A 21,866-nucleotide genomic window follows, 5' to 3' on the forward strand; every position below is an offset into this window, starting at 1 on the left:
AGGCGTGAGTTGAGGTGGAGAGAGGTTGGGGGGGTGGGGGGGGCGTCATTAATCTGTCTGGGGTGACATGGCTCTTGGGTTAGGCTGGGATCATTCTCTGCGGGATGATCTTAGTGCGGGAGACAAGTGTAGGAGAGGTGTACTGACTGTGTGGGTAGACACTTTGGAAGTGATTGCCCACCATTCTCAAAAGCCGCTGTGTCTCCGTCCCTGGGATAGCAGGGGGCGATCAAACAGCACAATACCCCCCTCCCCCTCCAGGCCAACACGAAGGGCAACGATCTCAAGGCTTTAGCGTCAGGAACAGCGGGCAGGCGACAATCACCTGCCATAACGCGAGGTAGATCATGCACTGTTGTAGGTCTCCTTTGCACGTCGGTGTTTCTGTCTTTCTCCACTCATTGTTGGCCCTATCTGTCACCACCCCCACCTACACCCCTCTGCTTCCCGGCCATGTGTGTGACCCCTTCCCTCCCCTCTCCAGCTCCCCGCCCATTTCACCGGCGCGGGGGCTTTGCACTGTCATCACGTCGGCGATGCCAGCAGGTCAGTGCCAGTCGCCCCGGGGCAGTCGCTCCCTTCAGTTTCCCAGGGGGTCGGGACGGGACTGGAGTTGGGAGGGAAAGGTGGGGGGGGGATGGGTGGGTTAGGTGAGCAGGAGAGTGGGGTTGTTTGCAGTTGCAGAGGGAGGGGGCAAGGGCGGTACAGTTCCCAGTCTCAGCTCCTGTCCAGGGGGGTGGCCGGAGACATCAGGACCAACGGGACACCGACCCCCAGGCCTACCAAGCCCACTGCAAGCACGGAGAACCCAGAGACCCACAGCCAACAGCAACTCCAGCCCAGCCCCGCTCCAACTCCAGAGGAACCCGCTCCCCGATGGGCCGCTACGGCGACAAGTGGCAGTTCGCCCACAGCCCGAGCTGCGCGCCCTCATCCGCCACCCCAAGAACAAGACGTACCTTGCACACCATCAGCTTTTCCCCCTACGGTACCCGCTGCCACTTCATCCAGCCGGCAGCTGCCCATCTTCAGCAGGATCTCGGTGTCGGACTGAGGGGAGGGGGGTGGAGGTGAAGGGCTGCAGGCTCACACATACTCATGACAGGATAGACATTACTATTTTTTAATAACAGGAACATTTTACGATGAAATGCAGAAAATAGTCAAGAGCCGGCGTGCCCGCTGACTCCCATCCCCCCCCCCCCCCCCCCCCGGTTCGGGGCCACTCTAGGGGAGAGCCGGGGGGGGGGGGGGGGGGGATGGGAGTCAGCGGGCATGCCGGCTGGATGAAGTGGCAGCGGGTACCGTAGGGGCAGAAGATACAAATTATCTTGCATTAGCCTCCTTCATGTTACACCACTGCTCTGCAACAACAACTCGGGAAAACAGGGACCACTGCCCATATCTAGGGAGCAACCTCTCAATAAAGACAGATGTAATTTTGTGAAATGCATCCATATCTTCACTGCAGCCCTTGGCCATCTGAGCTATGAAGTATTTCAGGATCATGACATCAAACCCAGCACAAAGCTCATATTCTATTGGGCAGCAAATAGAGGGAATCGTGTAAGCATGAGTTAGGGAAATGCCAAAAACATTATGGTTCTTGATGTACATATAATACTGAATGTTACATTTTTTAATGCTGAAGTATAAGACGTCTTAAAATGCTCTCTATAGGCATATTTTTTTTAAATAGCTGAATTTTGTATGTGTCAGGCTGACATAGTGTGCCTTACAGATTTTATTTTTAATGTAGTAATTTTAACTTAAGATTTTTGACTTTCCAAAAAATAGTTATGCAGTGTACTGGTGCCATGACACATTTTGAGAGGATATTACAAAGCTTTTACTTGAAAACAAATCTCTCACTTAGATAGACATAAAATTGTAGGAGACCTTTCCATTTGAAGAAGATCAAGCAAAAGCTTTTTTTTCCCCAAGCCTCTTGATCTGTATAATCTATAATGATCTTCCTCTTCAGTAGTTGCTGGACTCTGTTGTGATGCAACTAAGAGAATAATTTCAATGTGTTAATTGGGTAGTTCTGTGTAGGGGAAGCTCCTGAACTCTAATCTTTCTCGGTCACAGACAGTATGAGATAGTTCAAAGATTTCCTCGCTTGTGTGAGCACAAATTGTACAGCTTTGAAAAAGGTTTTAATTTTTCTTGATGAAATATGTAATATGAAAATAAAATTTGGATCCAATTCCTGTATTAATGTGGAAATATACACTAATGTTTTCAACCCTGAGAATCAAATCATCCAAAAATGATTAGGTATAACAATTTGTGGATGAATGATTCAGCAAACAGTTTGACATCTATTTTCATAGGTCACATTGTGATATTGATTATGTCAGACAGACAGACACATACAATTTCCACTGAGTTTTAATTTTGAATTTTACAATACCATATCGAGAATTTGTAGAGCTTATTTTTCAGTGAATTTATGTGTCCTTTTCATACCAATTGTTGCATCACCGATTCATGTTTTCTGTTGCTTTCCTTGGCACGGCTTTTCTTGTTATTACCACCTCAGAATTACATGATTTCGGATTCTCATGATTGGTACGGTTTTTTTTGCTGCTTAAGTGTTTATGTGAGCTATTGCCACAAATTACGAAGTGTTGCCATGTATTTATAATGCAGAACAAACTGTTGCTCCTTCCAACACTTTACTTCATCTTTTAACTCCATTCTTCCTGATGTCTTTATCTGGCTTCCTTTCTAGTGCATTTTAACTCAGCCACGCCAATGGTAATCAGAGGCACATTGAAACCATTGTCTGTGAAAAGATGCTTATCATTATATTTATGGAATTTTCCAATGTCTAAAATAATTGGAATTCCATTTCTTGTGATTTGTCTAGTATTGCTTGCTTTGTTCCTCAGATTCCTTTATTTTGTCTCTCGCATTACTTGAATCTTCCATCACTTCTGGGCTATCTTTTCCCTTGTCTTTTATCATGGTCCCACCCTTCTTGTGGACGCATAAGAAACAGGAACAGGTCAATTATCCCCTTGTGGTTGCTCTGTGATTCACTAAGAACGCGATTGAAGATTTTACCCCATCACCACTTTCTTCCACTAATCCCTTATCCTCAGATCCCCTTAAATATCTAAAAATCTATCAATCTCTCTTGAATGATTAAGCTTTCACAGCCCTTGAGTAATGAACACCATTATAAGCCACAGAACACAGCCCCTCAATGTCCAGTAGTTGAAGGACCCCAGACTGTGGTCCTCCCCCACAGAATCTTTGCCTTCGCCTTGGCTGACCATGCTTCACTGTGCCCCTCAGAATGTATTCCTGCAATCTGAAATGGGCCAGTCGGCGGTATTCTCTTACCGGCATCTCGCTGTGCTGGAAGACTTACAAGTTTTGGGCAGACCAAAGTGTGTATTTCACCAAAATGAAGACTTTCCAGCAGCACCTGATGTCCATCTCCAGGTGTGTCCTTGGTAACAGCCCACAGATTAGAGGTCATAGATCATGGATCGGATCCTCTGTTACTTGGCTCCTTGGTAAGAATCATGACAAGGACCCTTGCATCTTTCGGCAGACCCTCTAAACAAATCCATACTCTGAAGATTTCAACTGTGTACAGTAATGGGAACACGTGTACCTGGCCCGTCAGCCCATTCTATATCTTCCAATTTTCATCATCAGTAATTTGTTGGGATGATTAATTGACTGTGATCTTCCCAATGTTACCATAAAAAGTCAAGCTGCGTCCCATCCTGCTCAAATGTGCAGCTGAGATATCAGTGGCTATAAACTATGTAAAGTATTTAAATGTTTTGAATTCCTGGCTATGACATTCAATTCTTTGCTAATTTATGCAATGTCATGGTTTGCTCTTTTGCTGCTAGCTATGTCTTGCACTGGTGGAAGAAAGGAAAAAGAGAACGTTCATTGTTTTGGATCATTTTCATCTTTCTGATTCCATAATGTGCTACTTTGGGGGGAAAATATGATCTTGGAAGTGTATTCACTAGGTACCCAGGTGTCCTTTTGTCAAAAGAGTAGTGTTAATGAATATTTCTAAACTGAATTGTGAACCAAATCATGGTGTGAACTGTAACATTCTCATGGCAGAGGTTTGACCGAAGAGGTGAAATGCAATTGCATAAAGTTTTGATTTAAAAATAGAATCCCACATTTAAACCGGATGCAGGATTGACAGCATTTCCTGTACAGTACCTCACCCCTGCATTAAAAAAAGATAAATTGTTTCATGCGGAGTACATGAAGTGATATTATTACAATGAAATAACACTATTTGTTATAAACATTAATTTTGTCTGCCCACTCCCTACCATCACCAGTGAAAATAATTATTTGTTATGAATAATGTTTTAGTTTAAAGGAAGTGCTAGTAAGTACAAAATAAATTAGGTCAATCGGTCAGTGACTATATGTACCAATATATAAACTCAATGATGCAGTACTATTAAACAAAAGATCTTAGATCACATAATATTAATAATTCATCGGAGGCACAAGAAACTACAGATGCTGGAATCTTGGGCAAAGCACAAAGTGCTGGAGGAACTCAGCGGGTCAGTTAATGTCCTTGGAGAGAATGGACAGATAATATTTCAGGTCTAGACAGTTCTTCAGACTGATGGCATAAGGATTGGAAAACTGGAAAAGAATGTTGGGATGGGGCAAAGCCTGGTGGATACGGGGGGTTTGGCAAATGGGTGAAGTAAGTGACAATGGCTAGGAGTGAAAGAAGTCCAACCAAGAAATGTCGTCTGTCCATTTCCTCCACAATGCTGCCTGACCCGCTGAGTCCCTCCAGCACTTTGTGTTTTGCTAATGATTCATTGCTGTTATTTTGCTATTCGTCGGGCCAGATAGATCATTTTATCTTTTTTGCTGAAGCATTCATTATAAAAATAGACCACGAGTATCTAATGACTCACCTAACTACTGTATCAGATCACCGCAAGCCTAAAACCATGTGGGTGGTTGTGTGGAACATTGTTTTATTCAGTATTTTTTTTCCATTACGCTAATCGGTTTTTAAGCAACATTTTTAAATACTTGGCTTCCTGGATACCTCTAGAGCAGGGTTTCAAATTGCACTTTCATTTTTTATTCGTGTAGTCGCGGCAGGCACTTAAGAATTGTCTTAATTGTAACACGGAGTTGCACATAAACTATTAATTTTGGTTTGCTTTCCATTTGGCTTTTGTGTGTCTGGTCTATTGCTAACTCCCGTGTGCACAGACCCACATCAGCGTTGGTTGAGAGAGAACATTCTGATGTGAATGATTGATCCTTGCTTTGATCAACCCCCCTCCCCTCTATCCCTGCAGTTCTTGAACTTCGGAACCGCAGGCTTCGCGCCTGAAATCGATCGAGGAGAGCTATAACCTTGCCGTGTATACTTTTTGTTTAAAAAAAAGAGAAAATGCCGCAGATAGACTGCAGAGAATGAATTGCTATCGCCCCTTGATGTATCACTGCTGCTTTTTAAGTTAAGCGGGATGATTATACGAGGCTGAACTGTTTGCTTAATGACACAGCAGCCTCTTGCCACAGGGAGGAAGAGAACTCAGTGCTGACAGTGTTAGTTGCAGGAAAGCACAAGGGGGAACAATCCTCCTCAAAATTCAACCAGCTGGAAATCAGTTATATATTTTTAAACTTGCCAGTGTATTAAGTCCTGGGTCGCTCAAAGTGATGAACTGTGCATTGTGATTAGATGATAGATATCCCATAGTTGATGTGTCCTTTCTGAACTCAGCTGAGTGTGCAGCGCTGAACGTGTCAGGTGACGCTGGCAGCCTATAAGCTGCAGCATTGCGCCTCTCCCACTCGGAGACAGCAGCACCACTTGGCTGTGCTTTATTTCTGGGAAAATTGAAGTGGCCGCCATATGCCCAGTATTTTCATATCTCATGTGAAAAGGAAGCCCTCTCAGGAAATGGGGAAAATAACGGCTGTGTAGATGGGGAGCTCTCACCTCCAGAGCAAAGGGTTACCTCTAGGTAATGATTCTTGGCTTTCGTTCGCTGGAACTGTCTTAAATAAAGGTGTGTGCTGGCGGAGTTAAAATATTACGAGTGTGTGTACATTGCAGCTGGCTCTCTCCAACTCTCTTCCTCCCCCCACCCCCGCCGCTTACATTTTGCAGGCTTGATATTGAAAGAGTGTTCATGAGGACTTTTACAAATGGTTTCACACGCCGTCCTCAGTAGGACATCAGGCGCTTTATTTGATCGAATAACAAACCGGTAGCACTTTTTCTCGCTATTCGTTTGGTTTGTGCATTGCTCTTGTTAATGTTTATTTTTACTTTTGGCAAATGCGTGACTTTTTTCTTTTGTTGTTTAATTTTGAATTAGCTGTATCCATTTTTTTCTACTTCAGTTGATGACTTAAGTGGAAACCAATAACTAATGTTTAAATCTCAAACTGGACAGCCAGCGCTTAATAACTTTTTTTTTGCTAAGGAATTATTTAGCATTCAATATTCCAATCTGGACCCCCCCCCCCCTTAAAGAAAGTCTGGTTTGTTGGGATCGGGGTGGGTGGTGTTTTCGACAAAGAAACATCAGCTTTTTGTATTAATATTTCCCTCTGCTCAGCAGTTCTGAAATTCAATGCGTGGGATTCTGTATATTCACGTCTCCCAATGCAGTGGATGTGTTGAATGAATCTTCTGTGTTCAGCAAGCGAGGACAGCCCCAGCAGTTTTCCTTTGGAAAATCTTTGAGCAGTACGTAACATCAAGTAATTTTATATCGGCTTGAGAAATGAGTTCTACTAAACGTTGTAGTAACATGTTCAGGTTTGCTTCTTTTGTTTGGGAGTCCGGGAGACTTGATTTATATACATTTAAATATATATAAATACATGACGAAACAAAAATCTCCTGCTTGGATAGACAAATACAAAGCAGGGGATTAATATTGCAAAATGCGTGTTAATATTTATGTTTAATTGCATTTTGAAGCTATTTATCCCGTGTGTTTCACCTTATTTATTATATCAGTGAAAATATCCTTGTCACCTAACTCATTCCTTGTGTCTGGAATAATTTAAAAAAAATTCAGTCCAGCAATAGATATGAATTTTGTAAGAGTTAAGTTATCAGTCTTTTCAATAAGTGGGGAAAAAAATCTAGTGCAAATATGTTTACACATCTGTAGGCTGGTTAAGTGAGAGATTGCAGAAAACTAAGTTAAAATATATCCACATAGTGATTTTACAGTTTATAGGATGAAGATTGCTCAAAAATTCTCTGCATCTGAACATAAGTGAGAGAGTTATGTTAAGTAGTGTAATTTTAATACATCTCAAGATTTATAAATTGCATTGTGGAATAAATTATATATTTTTCCATATATTGGTACTTTTCTGCCTCCTGGTGCTGCAGTGAAACACATTAGTAAGATGAATGAATGCTGTGTAAATCTTTACTGGGTTTGTAACCACTGAGTGATGTTGATCCCTGTCCATATTTTTTAATGAACCAAGAGTGAGCTTTGCAAATGCTAACACTGATGAAGCATACATTGGAAAAATTCTGTCAAGTAATGACATGATTGTATGTATTTTTGGCGCAATTTTGTTCAATGATGTAAGATGGCTTTACAGTTTTACCTTCTGTTTTGTCTCTGTTTTTAATTCATGCCATGCAGCAGTTCATTTCAGAAGGTAATAAAAAATCAAATTTGTGGAGGAATAAGCATCAAACTTGCATCAGGAGGGAATATCCATAAATGTGGATTTTTTTTGTTGTAATTCAGCAATCTTTCTGGTGATATTTCTCCTACAAGCGAAAAGGCTGAAAGTTCAAGGCGCCTGTTCTTGGCTCAGAGAAAAATAAATGTTGTGTTTAAATTCAGACTGTTAGTGCAGAACCTAATTTGTTCATTTTAACTTAACTGTTGTCTTTGTTTACTGATTGGTGACTGTACCATACAACTGGAACCTTACCACAGTCTAGTGAAGACAGAATTCTATTCTGTGAAGTGGGTATGAGAGTTGATTTGCCCATTAACTCTCCATTCCTCGCCACAATAATGGTGTTTAAAAGGCTTTTAAGCACGGATATGTTGAGAATGAAGGGGTACAGAGCATTTGCAGCCTGAAGAAACTAGTTTAACTTGGCATTGGATTGGGCATGGACAACGTGGGCCGAAAGGCCTATTCCTACGCTGTACTGTCCTATATTCCTCTTCCTGCCTGATAACACAGCCATGTCAAGTTAACTGGATGAACAAGAGAATAGAGAGATTTATTACCTTGAAAATCACCAATGATGATCAACTTGTTTGTCATTCCTAGATTATCATAGTTTACTAGAAGAATTAAAATGATATTAAATCTGATGTACTGCTGGTTTACTAGTCATAGTCATACAGCGCAGAAACGGGTCCTTTGGCCTGACGTGCCCATGCCGATCAAGGTGACCCATCTACTTTGCTAATTTTGCAACAATCCCGACATTGTCATTAAACATAGAAATATAGAATTACCAACAGTCAATCATATCCATTTGCGTTAGTCGCACCTGCCCAAATTTGACGCAAATCCTCTAAGCCCCAACTATCCATGGTACCTGCCCACAACACTACGATGTTGCTATTTTACTACTTCAAAAGAGAAGGTGGTAAAGAAGCATGTAATGTTAGGGGTAGTCCAGTCGTTATTGAGTCATGCAGAAATAAGTCCATTTGGTTCAACTTGCCCATGCTGACCAAGATGCCCAATCTACACTGGTCCCACCTGCTTGCGTTTGGCTCGTATCCCTCAAAATCTTTCATGTCCATGTACCTGTTCAAATGTATTTTAACTGTTGTTATGTTACCTGCCGCAACTACCTCCTCTGACAGCTTGTTCCATATAATTACCACCTTCTGTGATCTCCATTTATCGGTCGCAGTTTGGAGACAAATTGAAAGTAGTAGTTTCACCAATTGGAAACTGCTGAATTGAAATCCCTCCATCTGCAAATTTTGATATGATCCAAGTATATAAACATGTTTTGTGTAAATAGGAAATGGTCATGCAGACACCAAGATGGTAGTTTCTATGGTGATGAATCTTGTCTAATTTGGAAGCTGACAGATTGTTTAAATGATAGAAAAGCAAAGTAATAGGCATTTACCTGGTGGACTTTTTTGGATGAACTTTTGTAGAAATGCACTTATTTGTTTGCCTTATTTCATGCGGAAACATTGAAAGCACTAGAGAAAAGGTTTTCCTGAATCTTCTGGATCTTATCCACCAGTGAATACATTAACATTTTGTAGTTGCCTTGAAGGGATTTTTTTCCCACAACAAACCCGTAGCGTAATTAGCACACTACTACACAAAGTTCTCGAGCCAATGTTTTGTGTCGCTTCACAGCAACTTCTCAACTACAGTACCTTATCACTCTCTCATTGCTCAAGACAGCAAAGATAGAAATCATACTGATGCCTGAACTCCATCATTTGAGGCCTGGCACACCCTTAACTCCAACTCTTTCTTGCTCGTCAACTGACATTCTCTCCACCCTGCTACGTCTTGCCTTAAACTTTAAATAAACTAAACTTTAAAAAAACTACCTATATGTGATTATTAGTAACCCTTTAGAAAATCCATTGCATACTGCATCGATGTTATTTCCATTGACCGCCCTATTGGCTACTTCCAAATCCTCAGCAAATTTATCAAATATAATGTGTCTTTAACAAAGTCGTGCTGGGGCTGTGCTTGATGCATTTTTAAATAGGTATTCATTTTATTTCAAATCATAAATATTTGTAGTGTGTTGTCTTCAGAGTTTCACTTCAACTGTGTGGACATTGCTTAAACAATGATCTAAAATGCCAATTTTTAAAGTATTGATCAAACTAAAACTTGTACCTGTACTACAATTACACGCAGAGGGATTTTAATTGGTTGTTTCAAATATTATGCTTTCCAGTTAATCTCCATATTGGTGCATGCTTCATTAGATACTCCAGAACAATGGTAAAACAAGCACTGTAGATTGCACTTCCTGTGTCTAAACAAGTTTAAATAAAATACTTACGATTTTTATTTCATTAGATTGAAAGCATCATTCACTTCAGTGACAACGTCTTATTCACTTAATTTGTCATGCCAAGGTTGTCGCGGATGCAATTACTCTTGACATTCTTAACTTTCACAATCCAGGTCAATGATATAAATTTGAACATATCATAACAGGCCAAAACATGAATTCTATGTACTTTAAAATCTGCACCATTGTGTAATGCCACGCCTATCCTTGCAACCAATGTCTTTCTTTTACCTGAAATTTATCTTTTATCTCTTTCTTCCTGTTAAGGCTGGACTGAGCGTACATCAGAATTTTAGAATTTTGATAAATTCTATGTCGGTAAAGTTATTTCTTGGTGGAACTTCACCCGTGTTTGATTGCTTTTCTGAAGAAATGAAATTAGTTTACATACAGCTTGGTCAACTGCTGCAGATTTCTGGTTTTCTCAGATGACCTACTCCAAAGAAAACTGATTTAATCGAACAAATAATAGCATAAAAAGGAGTTCTCCATGCACAACTGCATTGCGTTCTAAGAAAGGCTGCTAAGTGTGGTATAGGACATCATTTGTTGAGCCTGTTTGATGCATAGTAATTGTTTTGTGGGTTTTTTCAGAGGTCATAAGATCTTGGAAAGATTTATTTCATGATTTAAAGAAAACTATAAACAATAGTTTGTATTTGAAGTAGTGTATAGCCAAACAATACATTTTAAATGGCATTTTTCTTTGGCGCTACCTCTTAATGGAGCACTCCAGCAGAAAGGACACCATTGCAGAATCATGCCCCAGCGTGTAGGAACCTTTGCTAATTTTCATGCCTTTTAACAAGAATGGGAGTCGATAGAAACAAACTTAATTTTTGTATTAATGTTTTTACCCCTATATCGCTGACTTTTAAATGATTGAAGACTGCTGGTATGTTTGTGATCTATTATTACTATATTACTTGAAGGTATAATTATATGAGAATGATAACAGTCTCAAGCTTGATTTTACTGTAATGTGTCTAAACTGGAATAACCTTTTCCTTCTGAACATCCATTTTGACACTTATGTAATGTCACAAAAAATGTTGTAACTTGGTTGTACATAGATAGTACTATTAATGTATTTTATACATGGAATGAAATTTGAGTTAACAGTGTTTAATTTCCATATGTACCATCAATGGAACAATGAAGTACTTACTTGCAGCAGGCCTGGAAATGCAGATAAATAGAATCATTTTTATAAAATCATTAAATTAATAACTATAATACTCTTGCAAAAACCAAAATCCTTCATGCAACCAACTATAATCCATAGAAGTTCATAGTTGCTGAGGTTAGTGTGATGTTGTGTTTCGAGAGCCTGATTGATGGCTGCTGGTAGGAAGTTATTCTTGAACCTGGTGGTCATGGTTTTCAGGCACCTGCACCATCCCAATGGTAGGAGAAAATCAGAGTGTGGCCAAGGTGGTGTGGGCCTTTGATGATATTCGCTGCCTGTAGTGCCTCCTATAGATCCCTTTGATGAGGGTGGTCAGCAACTGTCGTTTCTAGTGGACGGACAGTGTCTACTACCCTCTGTAATCTCTCTTGTTCCTGGGGGTTATAGTTGCTGAACCAAGCGTGGGTATTCTTCCTGCATGACCAGAGACTTTGTGGGTAAAGGCAAAATTAGACCAGTTTGGGTCTGAATCGCCGGCCATTTGGAAATGGCTTCAGTTATCTCGCAACATTTAAGAAGTATCTAGATGAGCACTTGAATTACCAGGGTATAGGATGCTATGGACCACCTAATAAATGGGATCAGTGTAGGTATAGACTTGACGATTGGCATGTTTTGTGTTCTTTATTAACCTGTGGCTATTATGTGGCATTGCCAATGGTCTAGAAGAGCAGTACAGTTTACACATATTTATTCTTTCTAGGAAGGAATTATTAAGAAATGCTTCCTGTCTTTCAGATTTTGAATGTAAAATTTAAGAAAATGGGCATGAATTGCGATTTTATAACTTTAATTGAACTCCAATATCTTGCCCATTATTTTTGTACAACAATCAACTTTAGGAACTTTAAAAGGGCAGCATCCAGCTTGAGGGTCATTTCAGGTTGGTATGCCATTTTTGCGTTAAAGCTTCATTGTGTACAATATGATTAGTGGTGCACACTTGTATTACATATTATTAATAATACATTGTCTATTAATTATATTTAGAAAAAGCATTATGGCTATCGCTGGGTTCCAACAGATGAAGCAATGAAGATATTTTAACACAAAAATGACTGCAGTATGCACAGTGGGTCCTTTTCATTGCTTTTCTGAACTTTCTACCCTGTTGTGCAAAGCCAGCACTGGCAAAAGAGAAAAAAAAACTGTTACATCCTTAATTGTCTCTTAATGAAATTCTTTCTTGTTGATAAAAATCACTGAATATTGATTATGGCATGCCCAGTCAAATTATAGACCTACTTGTACAGAGCTACATTTGAACCAGTGTTAGTTAAGAATTCAGTATAACACCTTTTCTGTTCAGATAATTACCACTCTCCAGATTTTTTAACTTAAGTTCATTTGTAGCCAGGTCAGGAAATCAAACTGGTAAAATGGCCTTGTAAAAATAAGTGAATGTTTTCTTGTGCCCAAAAAATAGTAATGATGGTGTGTTGACAGCAGTGAGAGATTTCATGTTTATCAAATGGTAAAGTAGACAAAGGAATCCTCTGCGAGAGGATTCTCCGAGAGGAATGTGCCATTCATAAACCTTGTATGTTTTCTGTGATCCATGAGCTAACTGGGAGCCTGAGTCTGACAGTAGGTGAACAAGTATTTCTAAGGTACACAAAATTGCTGGAGAAACTCAGCGGGTGCAGCAGCATCTATGGAGCGAAGGAAATAGGCGACGTTTCGGGCCGAAACCCTTACCCCTTGTATGTCTTCAGCATGTTGGCAAAGGTGCTTTTGTGCTTTCGAGAATGAGCAATATTAAAAACCAAATAAAAGGATGAACATGTGGTCAAATGATACAGAATATTGGAATCCTTTGGAGTCTTAGTTTCTGTACCTTCATCAGGGTAACAATGGGAGGCTGAAAGTCTTTCCACGTTAGGAGTGAAAATCTGCAAAAGGAGTGTTAGTTAAAAATATTGCTTGCATGTCTTGGGTAATAATGAGTGTAATATTGGCATAGATCTCAGTGCAAGTCCTTTAATGCTTCTTTGGCCCTAGGATGTTTGTGGTGTTGAGATAATGATTGGAAAGCACAAATGAATAAGTTGCTTTTAAGTTTATCTTATTTGGAGATGAAAGCGTGTGTTTCATGAACAGAAACAGGCAAACAAAGTACATTCTATATGTCACATTGCTTGTTATTTATCCTTTCGTAAGTACTTTCATGGTGTGTATATTGGTCTTTTTGGGGAATTTTCTGACTAGTCTTTACAACGTTGATCGCAAACAATTGTTTAATAACTTGCAGAAACAATCTGCAATCATTTTATGAGAAAGGGGTGAAATATGATTGTGGTGAATTGCTTCTTCGAAGCAGACCAAATGGCTACCTTCAGCCAAATTTATTGCACATTTCCATGTCCAAGGAGAAAGTGGAAGAATCTTGTCCATGATAGTCTTGTGTGGGAAGGAAAACACAATTCTGGATGCTGTTTTAAAACGAAGATAGACACAAAATTCTGGCGTAACGCAGCAGGACAGGCGGCATCACTGGAGAGAAAGAATGGGTGAGAGCAGGAAGAAGGGTCTCGACCCAAACGTCACCCTTTCCTTCTCTCCAGAGATGCTGCCTGACCTGCTGAGTTATTCCAGCATTTTGTGTATTGTTTTAGATTATTCTTTTCAGTTTTATTCATTTAAATTGAATGGATGTATTAATTTCAAAATAGTTCTTTGTCAGATATGGTGACAATTGATTTAAATTTCTAGTTTAATCTAAGTTGAAACCTTAAACTATTATTATTTGAAATTTACAGCATTCTCTTTTTGCAGCTTGAAGTAGTGTAAGTCTAAACATAGTTAAGTGTTCATTTTGGGGGTGGCCAATTCTGTTAAGACATCAATGTGTGTGTAAAAAAGATATATAAATATTTAAACAGCTTGGCTTTCATCTTGGTTGCCTTGTGGGCCATCAAGCATGTGTTTCACATGGAATGAATGCTGGAAATATTCAACAAGGCAGGTAACACAAGTGAAGAGAGAATCACAATGAAGGTTTCAAGTTGTTAACTTTTTTTCTGCAGATTTTTGTTTTCAGGTGATCACAAACAGACACAAGTCAAGTTTGCACATTTAATATTTATTTAGCTAACAAGCTAATTATGCTATTTTTAGTGGTGGTAAATACAAAATTGATTGTTGGATAAGGATAAAGATCTAAAATCTCAAAGTGCAGAGTAAGTAAATGCCATTTGAGTGTGGTACCAGTGTACATTTATATCCGATAAGGAACAAATAAGATGGCCCACAGTGAAAAAAAACTGGGAGTTAAGTTGGAAGCAGATGTAGTGTTGGATAAGGTTTGCGTAGGAATAGAGAGCAAAATAACATAAAAGCAGAGGAAGTATTGAGGGGTTCAGCAAGTTTGCAAAGGACAAAAGGGCAAATTCTAGATGTAATATTTCAAGCTGATAAAAAGAAACAAAGGAAGCAAATATGGAGTTTCTGATTTTTATTTATTTTTTAAACTTTCTCCTTGGCTATAGGATTGGTGCCAATGAATTACAGAACTGCCAGCATTGTCTGTTTACAAAGGGGATGAAGTAATTACATGGCAACTAGTTTAACTTCTCCAGGACACAAATTAGAATTTATGCTGAGGAACAATATAAACCTTCAGTAAAAAGCGAACAGATTAATCAAGAGGAATCGGCATGGATTGATTTGGTGAAAGTCACGCCAGACTAACTTGACTGGATTTTTTTTTTTGACCAGTACAAATGAAGCATTTGATGTAGGCTACGTAGATTTAAGCTAAGCTTTTGACAGCATCCTGCTTGACCAAGTAGTTAAATAAATAACAGCCCACGGGATCCAAGGTCACAGTTTAAGGGTAAGGGGGAAATCTTTTAGGACCAAGATGAGAAAACCATTTTTCACACAGAGTGGTGAATCTCTGGAATTCTCTGCCACAGAAGGTAGTTGATGCCAGTTCATTGGCTATATTTAAGAGGGAGTTAGATGTGGCCCTTGTGGCTAAAGGGATCAGGGGGTATGGAGAGAAGGCAGGTACAGGATACTGAGTTGGATGATCAGCCATGATCATATTGGATGGCGGTGCAGGCTCGAAGGGCCGAATGGCCTCCTCCTGCACCTAATTTCTATGTTTCTATTAAGATGGGGTGGATAGTAGATCCAAAGTTGGCAAGAACCCAGGGATTAAAAAAATGATTGGTGTTTTTGTGATTAGGAACTGTTTCTGATGGGGTTTCAGAGCACTCATTTATCACTTGCTGTTTGTAATACCTATATATTTGGAGGGATTTAGACTTGGATATCGGGACACGATAAACAATTTTGCAACTGATAATAGGAATGGTAATGTGGTTGACAGTGCAGATGGAAGCTTTAGTCTCCAGAATGATCTAGATGGGTTCAATCAGAGGGTCACAAAAATGACAAATGGAATCCAGGCTGGAGAATTAGTAAAGTAATGCACTGGCAGAACGAGAATCATAGTTTGTGTTTGGAGTAGAACAGACTGAAAAGGAACTGAGTTTAAGTGTATACATTTCTGTGTGACCAGGATAGATTCGGGAGGAAGGATCTATTTCTTTTTGCAGAGGATGGGCACAGTGGGCTAAGTGTGGTAATTAAACAGCATCTTAATATTTGTGTTGCAAAAGTATTTGTCTGCATAATACAACACAACCTATCTGCAGGCCACTAGTTACCTCACTCAACGAGGTACATTACAATAATTGAGCCATTAATTTTGTTTCGTTTTTGACCAACACTAATTGAAACAATGGTGTGTGGTATACAGTGGTACAGTAATTAGTAGACATGGGTTCAATCTTGATCTGTGATCATGGTTTACAGAGTTTACATGTTCGTCCAGTGACTGCATGAGTTTCAACTGGGTTCCCTGATTTCCTCCAGCATCTCACAGGTGTTGTGTAATGTTAATTGGCAATGACTACTAAATGGCAAAAAGAGTCGTGGTGAAGATGAAGGACATACGAGAAGGAAAGCAGGGAGATGAGGAGAAAGAGAATATAACAAGTGTGATTACTCTGCTGGGAGTTAGCACAGACCAGTGGGCTGAATTGCCTCCTCTGTCATATAAACTAAGTAACTTGCACTAATAATGTATCACCTACGTACTGCACTTTGCAAAGTTTGTCTTTTATTGCTTTTCTTTAACAAAAAATCCAAAAGCATAGATAAGGATATACAGTCATAACCTTTTTCCCAAGATGGATCAACTATTAGAAGTCATAGGTTAATGTGAGAGGGACAAAGTTCAAATGAGGTGGGTGGGGCAACTTATTTGCATAGAAGATGGCGAGTGCCTGGAACATGCTGCCAGTGGTAGTGATTAAGGCAGATACGATAGTGGCATCTAACATTTTTTGGATAAGCATATGTCTATTCAGGAAATTGAGGGGTATTGTTTATGTGCAGCCAGATAAATTGGGCTTGGAATCGTATTTGACACAGACAATGTGGACTGAATGGTGTGTTCTTGTGTTGTACTGATCTGTTTTATGTAAAAATCGAATTCATTTTTCATAAATTCAATTTTTATATAAAACATTTATTTTATTTCATAATAATTTTATTTTAATTTTCATTTTTCAGTGGTAGTCTTACCTTTCCAATTAAAAAAAAAAAACATTTGATGGTTATTATCCCCTTTTATTTCATGTGTGTTTTCTATTCAAAGGGAAAAAAATAATATGCCCGGTGGCATTACAAGCTTTCCCAATGTTTGTACTTGATGTTAAAAGAACAAACATTAACCATCTCCACCATTCTCTGTAAATATTACTGCAAGGTTTTACTGGGTTCGTAAAGCTCACTAGCTGGATTAACTTTCCTTTGAAATGAAACATTGATCCTGATCCAAATTGTCGAATAAACAGAACTTTGTCTGAACTTTTTCAAACAACAGCCTTAAAGCAACTTTTACAGATATAAAGCAAGAGTGAAATGAAATTAATAAAAGGAATTTGATTGTCAGAGTAGTTACAGAGCTTAAGATCCATAATTTGGAGCTTTACTTAAAGAACGTTGACCATTGGACTGGCAAAGTACAATTAAATTCTGAATGACGTTATCAGTAAAATAATATTTAAAATTAAAATTGTGTGCTCCTTTACTTTGCCCTTTCCCTTTATTGCTGGTTCTCTTGAGTTTTTTTTTAAATTTCTTGTCAGTTTTGTAATTTTAGTTACTATTTTCTATTCACACAGCCTACTCTGTGTGAGTTAGGACATGCCACGAGCCAGGAATCACCTTCATCAAAGTGTTTGAAAATTGGCTTCAAAGCACATTTTCATTAAATCAAGAGATGTTAAGCGCTTTGAAGATGTTTGTAATTTTTTTATTAATTGGAAGCATGTTAGGTGAGTTATCCAATCGCACATGCTAACTGCCCGAGAGTACGTAGATGAAATAAGCAATTTTGAACAATTTGTAATGAGAAGTTCACATTGCTAAATAAATGTGTAAATTAAGAGCAGACTTTCCAGATTCATGCATGCATGTTAAAACATTGTCTTTAAGAATAGGTCTTGTTTAGTTTAATAGTAAAAAACCCTTGTTCAATTCCAAACAGTGGCAGATCATTACATGCTATGAAAGCCTATTTACAATCACTTCTTGTGTTGCCTTAGAGGACTTCATTGACATGAGCCTTGACCTAATAACAGAGACAAATAATTCCATTAATTTGGGATTGAGATAAATCTATGTAGTTCTGAGCCTGTAGTAACGGGGCAGACCTTCATTGCCCTGAAACTGCAGGGCCATCTGCCATTTGCTTGTTCCAGCATGGCCCCAGGCACTGTTTTCTCTCCCGGCATTACAGCGTGGGTGAGAGCAGCATTGCGACTGTCTCAGCACAGACGGCCTGCTGTACTCGCAGAATGGTTTCGACAACCAGTATGGCATCCCTCCTCAGGCTGTCAAGGCTATCGTCTTCAATATTCACGAACGCACACCAACACTTGGGACCTATCGAATAAAACAAAAGTGCTGTTTTAAAAACTAAACACTCACTTGCAAAACAATTAAAAACATTGAAAAAATAAGCAATTAAATAAATTGAATCGATCTTTCTCCTGGCAGTCAATCTTTTCATGGGATTCCTGTGTTCATCCAGATTAAATTTGTCACATTCAGTGGCTGGATTCCCAATCTGAGAGTCGAGAAATATTTGGAAATTTGTGTTAATCGATTCGATTCTTGAATTGACTAATACATAGATAGGGTAGGCAGGACAGCAGTGCTCCCAGTGGTTTAGGCCTATGCCAGAGAAGGAAAGTGGAATCTGTTTGGGTGAAACCAGGGTAAGTTTAATAGAGGCAGGAGAAACTGCAGATGCTGGAATCTTCAGCAAAAGACAAAGTGCTGGGGGAACTAAGCAGGTCAGGCAGTATTTGTGGAGGGAATGGATAGACAACATTTTGCATCGGGACCCTTCAGACTGTTCGAGAGAGGAAGAAGGATCCCGAATCAACATCGTGACCTGCTGAATGACTCCAGCATTTTTTATCCTTTCTTATTTCCTCCAGCCCAACAATTGTCTGAGATATCTACTCTCTACCAATTATGGCTTATTGTGGCACCCTTTGCTTCATTGTTAGTTGTGCCATTGCCTGGTAAGGCCAAAAGTAGATTTCTTCTCTTCAATCATAGAACAAAGAAAACTATGGCACAGGACCAGGTCCTTCGGCCCACAATGTCTGCTGTATATGATGCCAAGATAAAATCTCCTCTGCCTGCATCTGATCCATATCCCTCCATTCCCTGAACGTGTATGTGTCTAACGGAAACTATTAACCGCCACTGTTGTATCTTCCTCCACCACCGTTCTGCCTCTCCTCAAAGATTTTAGGAAACTTTATTTTGGTACCAAGCTTTTGAGTCATTTGTAGTTGAGTTTTGTCATGTGATTTGCCTGTGAATTGCATTGCACATAGTTATGTTACCAGACTATGTGAAGATGTTTTGGTTAGATTAACCAGGTCCTCTGCCTTTCCTTTGGATTCAAGATTTACACAGTGCACTTGCTAAAAGCCACCAGGCCACTAATTAATTTCATGAAACAAATCGCTGCTTACTCAGCAACCAGATCTAGAGGGAAAAGTCTGTGCAAAGGCCAGTGAAATCTTTAGGAGTTATAGGTGTTATGTTGAACAGTTAGACGGAGACGATAATAGATTTCTGTTACTTTAAAAAAAAAAAAAAAACTTGTCTATCATATTGCATTTAACTACCCAGAAAATGAGCAATTATTATGTAATGTCCTATTAATTTAAAAAAGATTATAAAAGAAAACTGGTTTTGCAGCTTGTCCTTGCAGATGAAGGCAGATTGACCTTTTGTCGTTCTAAATGTGTTGGACGTTTTCCAATTGTTGCTAGTATTAGAAACAGAAGTGCTTGGTAAAATATTTGCTGATTACACGGTGATTCTGCTGGTAAGAACAAACTTAAATGTACCTTCATTGAGTTTGCTGTTTTCCCATTTATTTTCCCAGCTAATTTCACCTCCTTTCCATGACAGAGGTACATTACCGTGGCTCTTTGAAAATCCACTTGCCTGAACCATGTTAAATCTGATCACGGTTAAAGTATTAAAAGGCAATAAAAGAGTAATGAGTGGAGATGAGGATAGTATTTTTACGCAACAAATGGGAATTAATGTGGAAAGAATCATTCAAGGAGATAATATTCCATTTCTCAGAAGGGATCTTTATTTGTTAAGTGAAAGTGAACATTTTGCTGGACCACAAGGTAACAGCCAAGTTGGGTTAGCTCTATCAGCACAGCTGTTGGCTAAACTATACCACCACCATCTTCCCCAATTAAGTATTTTCTTCATAGAAGAAATTTTCCCGTTGCATTGTTTTCATTTGAATGGTTGAGAATATCCGTCCAGCAAATGCTAAAATCTGCAGTATCTTATAGGTGCTGCAGAGTGTGTCGTTCTGAGAAATGCTCATTTCAGCGATGGTGTAAACCTCTGTTGTAATCAAATCTGATTAATTTTCATGAGGGCTCTCCAAATCTCTCCATGTAACTTTAACCAATTATTCCACAGAAAGAAAATGTTCAAAGCATTATCTGAAAGGCTGGTGGCATTTGTTACAATCGTTGCTTTCACAGAATATTAATGTGTGTTCATAAAAATAAACTTTTTGGATTTGGGGAGTGGGCCAATTGGGTAACTCTGACTGCCAGCTCAGGCACAATAAGATGTCTGGCCTCCTCCTCGTGCCATATGATATTGTCTCTCGGTTTTCTGTCCTTCCACTCTGACATCAACCGCAGTAAATTGTATAATGTCTAAACGGCATGGTTTTTTTGCATCTTGGCATGGTGATATGGTGATGTTGCAGCAGTGAACTTGCTGCATTATTAAACTGTACCCAAAGGTGCAGAAATCCCTGCACAACAGCTGTGGAATCTCCATTAATTAAATCATCTGATTTTTTTTTTTTAATATCCAGACACAATAATGGTGTCCACAGATGATCATACAAGTTCATCCTGTTCACTAGTTCCTTTGACAATCTATTAATTTTACCTGGTCTGGCCATGGTTGGTGCTTAACTGGGCTCTGAAGTGGTCCAGGAAGCTATTCAGTTATGCCAAACCAAAAAAATAAATTAGTCTGGGTGGATCATCTGGCATCGACCTTGACAGTGGATTTGAAAATGACATAGGCCACTGCAAAACCACTACAGGGCAGAATGGTGGTAAACAGACTGGAGTCTTCAGCATTAACTCCAGATGTTTGAAGTCTCAGATCAACCCTGGAAGATGAAACCTGATTACCCCCATTCCGTGCTCCCTCAGCAGATCAGTCAATGCTGCTCCGTGCTGAACAACACTTGGAAGAACAACTGAATGTCGTAGGAGGATATATTCTTGCTTGGCTAATTTGTTGTCCATTGCCTAGTGTACCTTTGAATTGTCCAAATGTGACCAAAGAGCTGATCTGCACAGGCATGATGAAAGCATTTGCCCTTGACATCAGATGACTGAGGCATAATCATGCTGTAACTCCATTTATGTTTGCAGATGACACCACTATAGTAGACTGGATCGCAAACAATGATGAGATAGAGTACAGGAATGAGACTGAGCTTAGTAACATGGGGCAACAACCTTCCTGCATGGCAGCAAGATGAAGGAGCTACTTATTGATTTCAGAAATGAAGTGGTGCACACATCCCAATCAGCATCAATGATGCCGAAGAGGAGATGGTCAAGAATTTAAAGTTCTTGAGCGCAAAAAGCATCAACAATTTATCCTCAACCCACATATTGAAGCTACAGCCAAGAAAGCAGACCAATGCCTTTACTTCCTCAGAAGGCTAAGGAGGCCTGGCATGTCTTCAATGACTCGTACCAACTTTCACAGATGCACCCTGAAAAGCATCCTATCAGGTTGCATTACAGCTTGATTTGGTAACAGCACTGCCCATGACCATTTGACATTGCAGAGAGTGGTGGACAGAGCTCAGTCCAGCACATGAGCCAGCCTTCTCACTCACTCCCATCATTCCCCAATCTCTCTCTCTCTCCATACTTCACATTGCCTAGGGAAAACAGTTAAATACTATTTTCACCCCGGTCATTCCCTCTTCTCCCCTTTTTT

The 21,866-nt window shown here is 39.5% G+C and overlaps 1 protein-coding gene and 1 long non-coding RNA gene across 12 annotated transcripts in view; both read left to right on the plus strand.

The window, feature by feature from the left end:
- The window catches only part of ctbp1 (C-terminal binding protein 1), a 228,049-nt gene that overhangs the window by 161,561 nt on the left and 44,622 nt on the right, over positions 1–21,866 (plus strand). The window contains exons 1-2 of one of the 11 annotated variants that reach the window (XM_033034750.1): positions 5,821–6,008; positions 12,240–12,321. The exons of 3 other annotated variants lie outside the window; for them this stretch is intronic. In XM_033034750.1, the coding sequence (XP_032890641.1) occupies positions 12,315–12,321 (7 nt within the window). In that variant the 5' untranslated portion in view covers positions 5,821–6,008; positions 12,240–12,314. Of the gene's footprint in view, positions 1–5,816; positions 6,054–6,177; positions 6,255–6,611; positions 6,740–11,987; positions 12,133–12,239; positions 12,322–21,866 lie in introns of those variants that run through there. 7 more of the 11 variants (XM_033034755.1, XM_033034722.1, XM_033034742.1 and 4 more) reach the window with 7 other exon arrangements.
- LOC116981722 lies at positions 13,874–16,453 on the plus strand. The gene is made up of 2 exons (XR_004414286.1): positions 13,874–15,070; positions 15,369–16,453. It is a non-coding gene; the product is annotated as an uncharacterized LOC116981722 (long non-coding RNA).

The sequence above is a fragment of the Amblyraja radiata genome, chromosome 1 (genome assembly GCF_010909765.2).
Source record: "Amblyraja radiata isolate CabotCenter1 chromosome 1, sAmbRad1.1.pri, whole genome shotgun sequence".
NCBI lineage: Eukaryota > Metazoa > Chordata > Chondrichthyes > Rajiformes > Rajidae > Amblyraja > Amblyraja radiata.